We start from the raw sequence: 14717 nt of genomic DNA on the forward strand, positions 1-14717 counted from the left end.
GCATGTCGCTCCAGACCAGCTGAGAGTTATCACAAAAGCAAAGCCCTTCCACTTGTCTTCCCTGCTTCTCCCGCCTTCCTCTGCACTCTCATGGCTGCTTTAATCATTGTTTTCCTCGCCCTCTCCTCTTTTTGGTTCTCATTAAGTTGCAGCAACTCACATTTATATTTATGTCCTTATCTGTTCTTTGAACTGAAGTTCAAAGCAGAACAATTGCCATACGATTTAATGCTAACTCACTGCCTTCCCTTGATGATTATCCTGCAGCTGTCTGTTCAACCATGAGGCATCTTTTCATGAAAATCTTTTCGGGGCTTGCCATGTTATGTTCACGCTGTCTAGTTAAGCAAGTTGAAAGACAGATGGGCCGGGTTCCTCATTAAGTATTTTGTAGTGAGCTCCCTCCTGAGGTCAGAACCAAAGTATTTATGCGCCATAAGGGGTTCATGACTGGGATTTAATTGAGGTATGCTAACCTCTAAAATCAGGTGCAGAGTAGAGCATCGCAGCAGTAGTCTTGCCCCAGGTGGAGGACTGAGCAGGAGGAGCTGAGCTAAAAGGCATATGAGATTTCAATGTTTGACCGAAACAAGATCACAGCAGCTAAAATAAGTTTACAGGGGAAGGAGATCTGTCATCATGGAGAGGCTCAGACCAGAATCATCTCCCCTTAGCATCGTTTGGAGCTAGGCATGGTGACATTTCATTTCAAGGTGACATTTTGTCGAGGAAATGTTTGTTGGTAAGAACCTGGGAAACACATCTGTTTTAAAGGGGCCCCTAAATGGACAAGATGAGAACACAACATGACATAGAAAAGATTTGACCTTGACTTGACGAGATGATGACTTGACAAGATGATGACAAGACGATGGCTAGACGAGACGTGACAGGACTTGACTGGAGGGTGGCAAATGAAGCTGGACCCGTCTGTTACTTGTGACTTGACGGGGCAAGACAAGACGATGACATCTCTGGAATAGATGGGACTCAACCAGACTTTTACTTGATTTGGCATTGACGCTTGATGGAACCAATGACTTGATGGTGACCACATGAGACGGACTCGGCTCTAACTTGACTTGATGTGTCTTGACTTGCCTGGGTAAAGCGAGACAATGACTTGATGAGATGGGGCTCGACCAGACTGTTACTTGACTTGACACGGAGACTTGACCAAACTTGACAAGAAGATGGACTTGATGATGTCTTACAACATGGAGATCTCACATTTGAACACGCTTTGGTTTCACTCTTAAATATATAAACAAAAGATACCAAGGTCCAAAATGCTTGCTAGATTCAGCAAGTGTTGCTCCACCAAAAGCTCTTCCTCAAATGAAACCCCTGCTTTGTACAACATAATGTTACCGGTGCTACTCAAAGTTATTTGGCCAAAGAGAGTGTCCAGAAAAACAAATCAAAAGAAAAGCTAGTGTTAAATAATTGAGAACAAATGTACTGAGTTACACTTGGACTTCGCTTCAGGGTTTTAGAAGATTGAGGCCCCAGAAGAGACTCCATCTTTGATGAGGGCAGTTTTCATTCAAAGAAAAAAGAATGACTCTGGACTTGTTTCTACATGCATATTTTGTGAAACAATACACTGTCCAAAATTTTATAATGACTACGTGGGTGGATGGACCTTGAGACTGACAGGTTTTGGCATTCCACTTCCCAAACAAGTTTCTCCTTTATGATTCATTTATATGACAAGGTCTCTCTGTGGATTCCGATTAACTGGATCACATGCAGCACAGTTGTAGATGGGTGTTACTTCATTGATGTTGCTCATGTATAATGTGGAAAAAAGAGCCTGTGCACATGCACAACCTCAATCAGATGGCATCTACTGTCGTCCTGTCATCTCCATGTTTCTCTCTGGCTGCGGTCCAGGTCTGTCCCTGTTGGTAGATAAAACAGTTCAGTTGTTAGAAGTCCACTGCTGCGACAATAAAAACAGTCATTCCTCTCGCTTTCCCTTGGTTATGAGCTAATGAGTGTTGAGGCAGACCACACAAACAAATAAAAGCTCATTCAGCACCACGTAAACAACAGGGAGTCACCCTTGTTTCAACACCGGCTTGTCATTAACCTCTTCAAGAAAGTATGCCCTTCATTGAGCCCTTCACTTTGAATGGATGCCGCGTGAAAAACAGTTTTGAAAGCAAACCTCTTGCTTGAGATTTGAATTGGAAACCAAAGGGCGTCTTGAATGCACAATAGAGTTGTACTCTCAAATGAATTAAGGCTTTACACTTTCCTCCATCTTTAGGTGACCAAAGTGGTCAAAACAGTAACCCGGACCTACCACCCTGTAAAGGTGTCAGACAGCTTGATGATCGTGGAGTCCAGACCTGTCACCAGAACCCCCACTCCCGTCCTGACTGCAGCTGAGACCGAGCCAGTAAAAGAGTCCAAACCTTGTGTGGTTTTCTCTTCCCCCTGGATCTTTAACAAAAGAAATGAACGATCCCTCTACTAAGCCTCTTGGATTTACCGATGACTAACGATATGGTGTTGCAGATGCTTGCAAGACTACGAATGAACAGCCAAACCAAATGGCTCACAAAAGCCGGAATGGCTACCTCACTTTGTTATGCTAACCTCAGGCACCGTGTCCATGTGAGCGCTCAATATAGGGAAATGCCACAGAGGTTGTGAAACCACTTAGAGAGCTGTAAAGTGGCCGGTGTGACGCCTGCTGCCTTTCCCAACATTTTTACAGTTGGTTAAATATAGCCCAACTACCTTCAGAGATGATTGTCAAGAGAAACTTTTCCAGACTTCAAATCACTCTTTCACTCTACCATTTATCTCCATGTGCAGAAAACATTATTATGTCTGCTTCTGCTATCTGGACGCTTCACTCTGTGTCCCTGCGTCCCCCTCCTGTTTGGGTTTATCGCCTTGTGAACTTGAGCTTGCTTCAAAGAGTCTGTGAAACCGGTGCGATAATTCCTTTAGCAGCCTTGGCACGTTAGGGAAAAAGGCTTGTATACGGATTGAGAAACATGGATGGCGGTGGAATGTTTTTCCATAACGGTCATTGCTGTCGACAGTACCTACCACCGCCATGGCTGTGTCATCATCGCCTTGACCACATTGTTTATGTGATTCATGAAAATGGTGGCCTTTAATCCCTCCAAACAATGTTTGAGGTGTGAAGCAGCTGTAAAAGAAATGAATTAGCTGTTGGAAACTTTCATGAGAACAAGGTTGGGTGACACCAAAAATAAGCAAAATTAACGTTCTGCATATGCAAATCAAGTGGAAGCTCAAAAATAGTTGGAGAAAAACAAGGCCACTGGAGTTTGTCTTCCCTTCACTAATGAGTGCCGCGTTGAACTAACCAGGTGCGGTTTGTATCGTCAAGCTTTCCTAAATTCAAATCTCAGGTCAGCACACCAGACTAATGAACAGATGCTGATGATGAACTGCAACGGATTGTTTTAAATTCTTCCCGTCAAGAATGAATCCTCCTCGCAACACCTTGTCAGGCACCCAACGAATCACATCACGGCATCTTCTCGGCAGATGACAATTCATTTGGATCAACCTCATTAATTTTGAAAATGAATGCATGGCCGTGGACAAAAGACAATTATCGGCCACAGCGGAATTCAGTGGGCAGCAAATTGGTTTTGAGTCGGGGTGGTTGCGGATGTTGTCTGTAATCCTTTTGTTAGGGTGCTTCACAAACAGTTTGCCAGGAGAAATTGATATTTTGAGTTCTGCTTGTTTGTCAAGCTGTCAGCTTCGGTGCCAGAGATACAATACATTCAATGTTTTGGAGCGGGACTCACAGAGGGCTGGGATGATTGAGGCAGTCATTGTAAATGGAGCAGCTTTGTTATCAACATTTTGCTAGCTTTTGCGCTCAATATAAGCCCGGACATTATTTTTAACTTGCATTGAGTTTTGGTTTTAACACTGAACAACCTTAATGTTGGAAACATTTGTTTGACATCAAACCTATCAGTTCTAACTCAGCCAATGACGGAGTGTAATAACATGACAAGAAGCATGTTTGGAGAGAAATATTTAACAGTAATAATCCTGGTGTTTGAGGAAGCTTACCCCCCAGGTTCCACCGCAAAGGTCCTTTGTCGTGCTTCTGGAAAGGGGCATCAGTGGAACACTTGATGCAGTGCATCGGGTGAGGGCATTAGGGCTGTGTCTAAGAACAGCAAAAACATATCTGCAACGCAACTCTTTACGGTGGAACCAAGGGGTTCGATTTAGAGGACAGCATGCTTTTCCCCAACATGAAGATAAGCACGCCACATGACAGTAAACAGTTGTTAATGTTTGTCACTGTTTACTCTCAGGTCACAAAGATGGTGAAGACTGTCACCACGCGGACGGTCCGACAATTGCCACTCGGTCCTGATGGCCTACCTCTGCCGGAGGGAACGTCTCCGCTCGGGAGCTACACTGACTCCATTGACCGGCGCTACATGAAGAATGGAAGCGATAGATTCATCACACCACAAGCCACGTCCACTCTGACCCGTGGCTACAACAACTCCTACAACGACTCCTACGTTGACTCACCAGAAAGCCAGTACATGCGCCACTACGGCCTGCACGATGGCTACACCGATTTAACGGATAATTATGGAAGCCTGTCACGAGGTGTCAACTTCCGGCCACCGCGCTACCCGTACATGCCAAACAGCTACAGGCCTGAGAACAGCTACACACTGCCGATACGTAAGGACGACTACGGCCACATGGCCCAGCCCCAGGTGCCAATGGGCAGCAGCACTGTGGATCTAAACCGCTCACAGCCGGAGCGCTTCCAGGCAGAACCATACGGTCTGGAGGATGATCGACGTAGCGTGGGCGCTGAAGAGGAGGAGCCGTACGAACTTGAGCCTGACTACTCAACCGCTAGCCGACGTACGCTGCAGGCCGCCAACCGGGGTCGAACTCACCGGGAACCTCTTCGTGATGGACCACGAGTCCGGTAAGTGTGAATACTAAATCGTATTTCTTGTGTTAAAGCAGCATTTATGTGATGTTTCGTTGCCACAATGACAGACAAGGATGGCAACTTGTATTTATTACTGTTGACTAACTATGAGGTTATAAAAATTACAAGTTGTGTTTCGGATAAAAACTCTTTATACAACTTACAAAGAAACTTGCTTGCTTGTGTGATCTTTGCCCCCAAGACTGCAACCCGGTGCTACCTTGCTGAACAAAGCCGGTGAGCCTCCAACAATGAGATCCTAAATTGACTCTTGTTCCATAATACCCCCTTTTCTTTGCCGGCCTGAGGGGAGCCCACCCAAATATGATCCAAGGCTATTCAAAAGGGCTTTTCGGCTCTGTAAGCTCCAGATATGCTGCATAATTTTCGGGCTCCTAAAGGTGTTTTGATGGCTACATAGTGTTGTGGGGATTCAATTGTTGTGGCCACAACTTGGAGTTAAGATGTTATTGAAACACACAATGGTGAGATTCTGTCACACAGTCTCAGAGTAGCGCACAGTGTTTGACATGTTTTGTTACAACTCCATAGAAATCACTTGACAGTTTTCTATTCTCGAAGATTTCAAGATAAAATCTCTTCACGATAGAATTAGATGATTATCGTTGTAGTCATCAGTGCGTTGAGTATTGCTAACTCAAAAGTTGTTTTTTGGGTCTTGTTGTATGACAAATTGGTTCATACACAGCATTTTTCAAGTAAAGGTTGTTTTCACATGAAAGTTCACATATTTTATTTTCACCTGGTGCGATTTCTGTAGCCAAGTTTTGACATGGAAATAGAACCAGCTCATAAATAAGTATTTTAAGTCGCAGATTATCTCCACTCTCTGTGACTTCCCTCTGTCACATGCGAGAGCCCGTCACACACCAAAATAACTGAAAACCAGTCGCTCCCCATCTGCCAAATCAAAGGCGTTTGTTGTGACAGGCAATTTGGAGCCTGCCCCTCTAGTGTCACAACATAGTTGAATATCTCCACATGATTTCCGCGACACCCTCCAACACTGATGAAATGCTCTCAGCTCCACTATTTAAAAGTGCTCATTGTCCAAGTTAACTCATTACAAGCTGATTCCACTTCATATTACTACTTTTGAGCTGTCAGACATTATACATGTTCTTTCCCACAATCATGGGATTTCTCTGCGAAACCGTGCTTTCCTGTTCTCTTGCCCTGGGATTAGTGTTGTTCCAAAAACTAATGTTGTGCCAATATTCCACTGCGGAACTGGCATTGCATGATTTTAATTGCAGTTTACCTTTTTATTGTGAGCTCCAAACTGGGTTTTAACAGAAATTAAACTCTTTGTGCTTAAATAGTTGTGTCAACGGAAACTTGAGAGGAGTTGGAACGTGAAAACACAAGCTGCGACAAAACCCTAGGCAGGCTTTTACCTAGCAGGCCATCCGTGTACTGAAAATGTGAGGAAGAGCGAGAGCCCCTCAAAATTATGTTTTAATGAGGCTCTGAACAATTGTGATTACTCTGGCACAAACATTCTCCATCTTTACGTCCCAGACGCCACAGTTCCATCAATCCCCGCCCTTATGAACATCTTCTTAACAACATGACTAGCTCACACAAGCACAAAATATTGCACCATCTGCTGTGTGTTACTGAACGTTCATTCAAAAAAGAAATGTTTTCTAGCATGTTGCAATTTCGCATGGTTAGTCATTAGACCTGGTATGCTAACCGTGCACTTAAGTTCAGTAGACTGGTAAAGTAGAACCCTCACCGATGTTGTCCAGGCCTGAGATACTTAGCCATGATTCCTATTCCAAAACGGAAGCATGGCTCCCCTTCATGCTCCCCTTCACGTCATCTACTTATGCTGAATTTGAAATGTGATGCTCTTAATTTTACAAAATGTCTTCTTCACATGTGGAATCAACTGTGCACATTTTAGAGTCATGTGTGTTGCGTGAAGGCGCCCACTCTTTAAGACCTGAACCACTAGTCAGACATGGTTAAACTGAACCCAATGGTTACAAAGTTACAAGCCTATTACTGTTAATTTATGTGTCTCAAATGTTCATTTGATGTACAAAAACACACATAAAACAATGTTGTAATTGTCATCTGCACTACGCTACAGGTGTAAAAAAAAGATTCTAAAATCTTGTCTGGAGTGGATGACTCTAACTATAGGTAGCCAATTTTGAGCTTAGACCTTTTAAGTTTCATGTCTAGCAAATATGGAATTGTGAATGTCTGTCTCAATCTTGGACTTTTGCACAGCGATTTAGAAAAGTCATTCTTAGCAGGAAGCTCTAATATGTTTTGCTCAGTCACTCATAAAATTGCTGCCATGTTTTAGAACATGGAATTTGTCAGCTCCCGTGCCAAGATGACAGGGACAGATAAATATAACCTAATGTCTGAATGGGCTCATGAGCCTTTCCTGACATTGGGGCTGCATCTCTCATTTGTAACTTGTTAGACTCGAGATGGGATAAGAAATTTGTCCTTGACAAGGTCAGTGGTAGAAGAAATTTTGCGTTAAAATTTTGATTTGTCTATATGGAGACAAGGAATTGTCATTCCTTTTACTCCTCCACAGATTTTGTGATAAATGAACAGCGATGTCTACTTCTTCTCCACTCTGAAATACATCATCTCCTAATGTCCACCAACTCTGTGTGTGTGTTCATGAGAAGGCTCCTGCATGCATGCATGCATGTGTGTTCTCATTCCAGTGTGATAAATAGCCGCTTTTGACTACAGGGGCACCGATAAAACCTTCTCTAATGGCTCATCTCCCCTTGGGAGACCACCTTCCCTCCTACAGTCAAGAGATGCACACAGACACACACACAGTCAGTCCTTTAAATGAGATATGTTGACTTCCTCTCAAATCCATTTGTATCTTCTGAGCCTTAGAAGTGATCCGTCAACAGCCAGCTCCCCTCCTCTTTTTCCGTCATGATAAAAGTAAATATGAATTGAATTTCAAAAGAGGACCAGTTTTTATCCCCTTACTGTTGGGAGTTGCAGTCACAGCAATTTGAAAAAACAAAATAAGTGTCCCTGGAGTCCCTTCTCTTCTTGTAGTCGTGAATAAAAGCAGTAATAAATAAACTGCAAAATGACGCATTATTTATGGACAATGGAAATATCATCCATCCTCATCCGCTTATCTGTTGCCGGGACACAGGGCTAGCAGCTTCAGAAGGTTGTGCCAAATGCTCTTCCCCCGGGCAACATCCACCAGCTCCGACCCGTCACGCTCACAGGCCAGTGAAGAGATACAATCCCCCCATCTGGTCCTGGGTTGTCCACTTGGTCTCCTCCCGACTGGCCGTCCCTGAAACATCTCCAAAGGGAGGCGTCCAGGGAGCGTCCACATGAGATTGCCGAACCACCTCAATTGACTCCTTTCAATAGGGAGAAGCAATGCCTCTACCCCAAGCCTTACGCGAGTGACACAACTTCTCACTCTATTTTTAAGGGAGGCACCTGCCACCCGTCGGAGAAAACTCAATCCAGCGGCTTGTATCCTGGATATCGTTCTTTCAGTCATAACCCACAGCTCATGACCATAGGGGAGTGTCGGGAAGAAGACTGATCAGTAAATAGAGAGCTTTGCCTTTTGGCTCAGCTCTCTTTTACATACAACAGTGTGGTAGATTGACTGCAATACCACTCCTGCTGCGCCAATTCGCCGAGCAATCTCCAACTCCTGTACCCCCTCACTAGAGAACAAGACCCCAAGATACTTAAACTTCTCCACTTGAGGCAGGAACTCATTCCTCACCTCACCAGACCAATCCACCCTATTCTGGTTGAGAACCATGCAAATATAAATCTATAATAATAAGGTGAAAAATCAGAAGAATATTGTGTTGAATATTATTGAACATTCATAGCCATAGAGAGAATAAGATTGTTTAGAGAATAAAAGGAGAAGTAGAGTGTGAAAAACAGTGATTAATGAAACATTTCTTCACGGTCAGTTTCATCATGACTTCACAAGGGCTGGATAAATACACCAAAAGAATCCAACCATGGTTGCTGTGGATAATTGGTGTGGAATCAGTGTGAGGGGAGATAAGTAGCCGGACATAAACACTTAAACTCGGCTGTTTTCCCTCCCCTCCTGTCTTCTCCTGAAACAATAGTCGGCCCATTAAATGAATAGAGCGGACAGTGAAATGCTCATGAACAGACACGCCGTCAACATCTCCCTCCAAGCATCGAGTCCATCGCTCCTGCTGTGGAGAAGCGTGAGGAAGAGCTGCATCACAAGGCTGATCGGAGCTGTTGACAAAATGATGGCACTCTGATGAGCAGTGACGTGACAGTCAACCTGCTGGTTCGATACTCAATCCAGGGCTGACGATTTCAAGCACTTGATCAAGCCCATCCCATCAAGGCGACGGCTACCGCTGGAGAGAAAATTATGGCGGTAGTTTTTATCTCTATGTATCAACTGTAATGTATCTATGTATCTAACTGTAGTCATGGCATTTGTTTTGGTGGAGTTCCTTGCAGTCATTCTTTCCTATCTAGCTGGTCTTTAAACCAGCAACTCACTCCCGTGAGTGTATGGGAAAAGATTTTTGGAAGGTGGAAGCGCCACAGGGATGTGACGGCTGTCAGCAAGTGGTTTCTGAGATTGGTTTAATGGGCTCACAGACTTCCAATAAGTATCTGATTGCGAACAACACAATGGAAATGTTATTGGGGTAACTGCTGACTCCCATCACGCCCTACTCATTTTGCTCTCTCCTTTTGGTATTTCAAAGGTTAGCTACATGGGAAACAGTGTAGCCTCATATTGACTATGTGTAGTTTTTAGAGGAATTACGCATCTTTAAAGAATATAAATACATGTAACAAGCCACACTATCCTCCTACATTAGTCGCAATGACCATTTTTTCCCGGAAAATTGCATACTTCTGAACATTAAAAATAATATTCTTCTCATCAACCAGGACAGTAAAAGAGGAGGAAATTCATTCTAAATTATCAAGCAAAACAACCTTGAATAGCATTCATCTTTTCATGAGACATTGCATTTCATCTGAAGCCACAAAAAAATCATATCCATCTGAATTTAATTCCATATTTTTCCCAAACAAAAGCCAGACATCCAAAATTGTAACAATTTCCGCCACTCTGCAAGATTTAATTGAGGTGAACAGAAGTCGTATCTTGGGATTGAGGCATCCCACGATGCATCATGAAAACACAGCGTTGTAACGAAGGGTCATGTTTGCGCCTCGTACAGTCTGCTTGTTTCTCGTTTTCTTTTTTGTCTTTGTTTCTGCGAACAAACAAAGTCGCCCACTCTCAGATGGCTCTGAAATTCCGCAGCTTGATTAACGTGAGGAAAGTGATCCGCAGTAATCAGGCGGAGCATCGTGTCTGGAGTCAGAGTACCCCATTCACAGCCTGTGAATACACCCCTCCCTCTACACACAATGGCGCCAATTTAAATGCAAATCCTGACATTCCCATCAGTCAGACGCCCGCGTCACCAAAAGCCCCGTGGCATCGGCCCGGATCTAAATGAGTCAACTGTACTTCTCATCTGTGTGAGGAGCGCGTCCTAGATAACGCAGGAGAAAGTCATAGCCACAAAAGATTGACTCTTGTTAAAGACGTGCGTACAGCACACTATTGTGTTTCCCTCTGCTGATTTGTCAGCCTCAATATTCCCCAGCAATCTGATGCTGGATAATGGCCTCCTAGAGTAGTCAGTAATCAGCAGTCTCAGCCCACAGAATCACAAATTTCCATATGTTTTCCATGCAGTCTGTCATGTTGCTGCATGTCTTCATGCTGAAGTTGCCTGAGTGATGAGCAGCAATCAGGGGTCTTAACAGCCCCTCCCGCTGATCCGCGGTTAAAAGATGTCGGCGGAGAGTTGAAAAGCAAACTTTTATTCACCCGACTTTCTGATGCTGTCAGATTGTTTGGTTTACCTGCTTGTATCAACTTTTTGGTTCATTCATTTTGACGGAATTAAAAAGTTGTGTTTTTATAGAAATCTTACTTGAAAATATTGATATTGAATCATTATACCTCATATGTAGAGTGGATGTGATATCCAGTAACCAACAGGTGAACTGTGGTTGTCCTCAGCCACTAGTGTGAGCAGTGAGGTGAAAAGTAGTTACCTCCTAGTAGTAGGTAACTACTTTGATGGTGTCCAATGGGGCTCTCATAGGGAATGTTTTTACATTGAATTTGAAAGGCTGTGAATTTAAAAATATTTAATTAAAAATATATTTTTGGAAAAATTACAATTAGCATAAACGCGTGTGTAATTCATATTGAACTATTGAAAAAATAATTATTACTATTGAAAAAAAAATTTAGTTGTATTCTAATCTGTTATTATTATTATTATGATAACATTTGACATTTTGAATTTTTACACACATATTCAATATTCTGATAACTCAAATATACATATAGTTTTCAATCTCAGAATGATGACTCAAGTCATTTGGCTGGTTTGTTCCGATGTTGAAGTAATATGAATTGAAATATAAATATGAAAAATTCAACTATATAATAAATATACATATATATTTATATAAAATGTAAATATGAATTGTGACAAATACTACCATTGTGTTAGTCTTATTAGAGTTGTAGTACTGTACGTGGATCTTACAAGCCACAAGCTAACAACATTGAAACTTGAAAGTGTCACAGGTAAGATGAGAAAAGGGCTTTTATCTTCAACCAGAATCAAACAAGAACTTGAATAAAATCATATGCCAATAACATGTAGTGTCTGTGGTCATCATATAGCCTGAAATTATTAGTATGTTCTGCTAATTATTACAAAGCTAATGCAACCATTCAGTTGCTCCTTCAAGATTTTATATACTATAGACACTGTGGCCAGCAATGAATGTATCCAGGAGGACACAGGATGTCATATCTATTCCGTGAAAGGTTAACGTTCACGACAAGTGTTGGAAATAACTGGACATTTTAGGCACCTTCTCGCACACCATCTCACCATTTTACCCCAAAATAAAACTGACAGAACGCAGTCTGTAATGTTACAGACACAATATTAGGTTTCCCAAGTGGTGTTTGTCTGACATTCTTCGAGAACGTTGCCCATTTGTGTATGCTAGTCCTCTGTTGTGTGACTAGAAATACGATGTTGCTAAGTTCCACCGAACCATGTGTGCCCTTGTTTTCCCACTCTCTAGCTCTTGTCAGAAGATATTTTGTAGCTTGGATTCATACATTGCCCAGACCTTTCTTCCACTTGATTTGAATTGAATTCCAACTGCTGTGAAATACTCAAACGCTACGCTATTAAACCCAGAATGTGACTGTGAGGCTTCCATAAAAGCAAGCTCAACAGAAGAAGTGTTGATGGCATGCCGAGATTTCCAACCCTTCGCTGGCATGCTTGGGAAGTTCAGTAAAACACGTAATTAACATAAAACTCATTAAAATTTGAGCTTTCTGCTGGAATTCGTTGCCAACCACGGGTACCGGCCACCATTTTGTTGCACCACCAAACACAGTAGATCAAAGTCGGTGAGAAGGAACAGAAGGATGATGTAACATGGGTAAACAAGTCTCACACTGTGGGCTGGGTGGGGGGAATATAAAGACCATGTAATTATACAAATCCAATTAAATTCGCCTCCTCATGTCATAACTTTTCCCACCAAACATTATTCTCATTATAAACGCAGTTGGAGATTTTTGGGGTCTGGGTGGCGGAGTGAATGGTTTTCTATATCCTGGATTTGAAGCATCCTCATTGCTTTTGGAAAGCTGTTTGCTCTTCTGGAAACAGATTCCGTATGACAAAGATACCTGCAAAAATGATAAACTAAATTGTGGAAAGGGGAAACATTATGGGATGGCAGTCAGACCAGGTACGATGAATGGCTAAGAAGACACTCTGGAAAGATCAGATGCATTAGAAATGAGCTCGGACAGTGACATAGTTTGGGAGGCCAGTTTGGACAAGATTTATAAAGCATGTTTGCAAAGTTATGGTGTCCGTTTTACTTTCTATGCATTTAGAAATTATTAAATAAAAGAACATTGAATAGACTTTATGTCTAGTGAAATAATCAATGTACTGACATCTTAATATAATTTGTTTTCACCGTTTATTTTCCCTTTTCTTGGATAACTAACAAAAGCCAACCACAACTTAAATGATTATAATGATAATGCAGATACTCCTTCTGTAGTTCACTTACTGGATTTAAGTCATTCAGTTATTTTTTTTACATTTCTGACATTAGTATTTATGACTCTTTTAAATGACAGATTTGGAATATATTGTACGTTAAGGAAGAGGAGTGTACAGTTAAACTTAAGCCACTATTTTTGGTGACTGGTAATTTTGGAGAATAACTGAGCACAATATTAGCAACTTCTCTGCCTTTGGGCTCGGTGGAACTCCTGATCCTCCCTGAAGCGACAGCAGAACTTTACTTCTGTGCCCTTGAGGAGAAAACATCTAGAAATGTGACAGTTTTCCTCCGGTGATGGTGCTGATTTGATCATAGAGGAGGAGACTTTCTAACACTTTTTGGACACTTAATGTTTAACATGCACTCTTCATGCATCCAATGCAGCCAATGTTTGATGTTTTATTCGGAGATAAACACACTACGACATAAAAAATCTGTGATCAGAGATGTTTCAGCTTGTTGAAGTTCCACTTTCAAATTTCACTCCCTTGTGCTCAACGTATTTGACTTCACGATTCTGAAACTCACACTTGAACTGTAGATTAGCTGAGTTGTTTTGTGAAGGTGCTAAACAGTAACCAAGGAGCCACTTCAAATAAGCATGTACATTTTTGAAATCGAACCAACATATTGCTTTCAGCTGATTAAACACCAGTGCCAGGAAATGAAACCCTCCTGTTCTTCCTGTGATTAGTGAGCGCTGTCATTTTGTGTTATTGCATTCAAGTTGATTAGGATTTATATCCTACTGAGTCAGATGTCTGGGCTAATTTGTGTTTAATTTGCATTGTGAAATGTTCTATAACCCTCATAAACTGACGTGAACGGATCACAAAACCAAGACCAAGTCCAAGACCAAAACCAATGACAGTGTTGAGACCAAGAATGAATGAATGCAGATTACAGAAGCATTATTAGTCATGCACATTTATTTCTGACTGCTAAAGATACAGTAGTCAATCTTTTCCAAATAAATCAAGAACTAAACGCTCTCATTGGAACAGACTATTAGTTGGCTCTGTATTCAGTTTGGACACAGCTTTGGTCTCCGTCTCACCCTTCTCATTGGTCTTGGTCTTGACTCGCTCTCATTTACTCAAAGCTTTTGTCTTGGACTTGTTATCTATGCTCCAGTCTCAGTCTTGGGTTAGCTGTTCTCGACTGAAGCACTGTGACGCACTTTTTAAAAGAGTCTTGAACTGTTATAGATAAATACTGTTGTGCTGCAAAGCTCTCATTAAGACATTAGGGGCTACATATCTCAATAGCATGTTCAAACGGTTAATTCTACCAGAACCTCCAAATGAGAATGATCTTGCAGTAGATCATGTTATTTTAGACATCAATAACTGAGGGAACATTACATTATAAAAACATCTAATGCACATATTATTCCAAGGAGTCTGTTCTTGACTTTATTCACTAATGCAGCATCAGGTGGCAGCCATCATGTTCATTCTTTTAGTCCAAGGAAAGGTTCCTCTTCAAGGGGTTTAGGAAGATTACACTGGTTTTGTTC

At 42.0% G+C, this 14717-nt stretch overlaps 1 protein-coding gene across 9 annotated transcripts in view; it reads left to right on the forward strand.

Annotated features, from left to right (window-relative positions):
* arvcfb (ARVCF delta catenin family member b) overlaps positions 1 to 14717 on the forward strand; it is a 225300-nt gene that overhangs the window by 156599 nt on the left and 53984 nt on the right. For all 9 annotated transcript variants that reach the window (XM_053869585.1, XM_053869579.1, XM_053869581.1 and 6 more), the window contains one exon: positions 4332 to 4972. In XM_053869585.1, the coding sequence (XP_053725560.1) occupies positions 4332 to 4972 (641 nt within the window). The remainder of the gene's footprint in view (positions 1 to 4331; positions 4973 to 14717) is intronic.

This window comes from Synchiropus splendidus, chromosome 7 (assembly GCF_027744825.2).
Source record: "Synchiropus splendidus isolate RoL2022-P1 chromosome 7, RoL_Sspl_1.0, whole genome shotgun sequence".
Classification (NCBI taxonomy): domain Eukaryota; kingdom Metazoa; phylum Chordata; class Actinopteri; order Syngnathiformes; family Callionymidae; genus Synchiropus; species Synchiropus splendidus.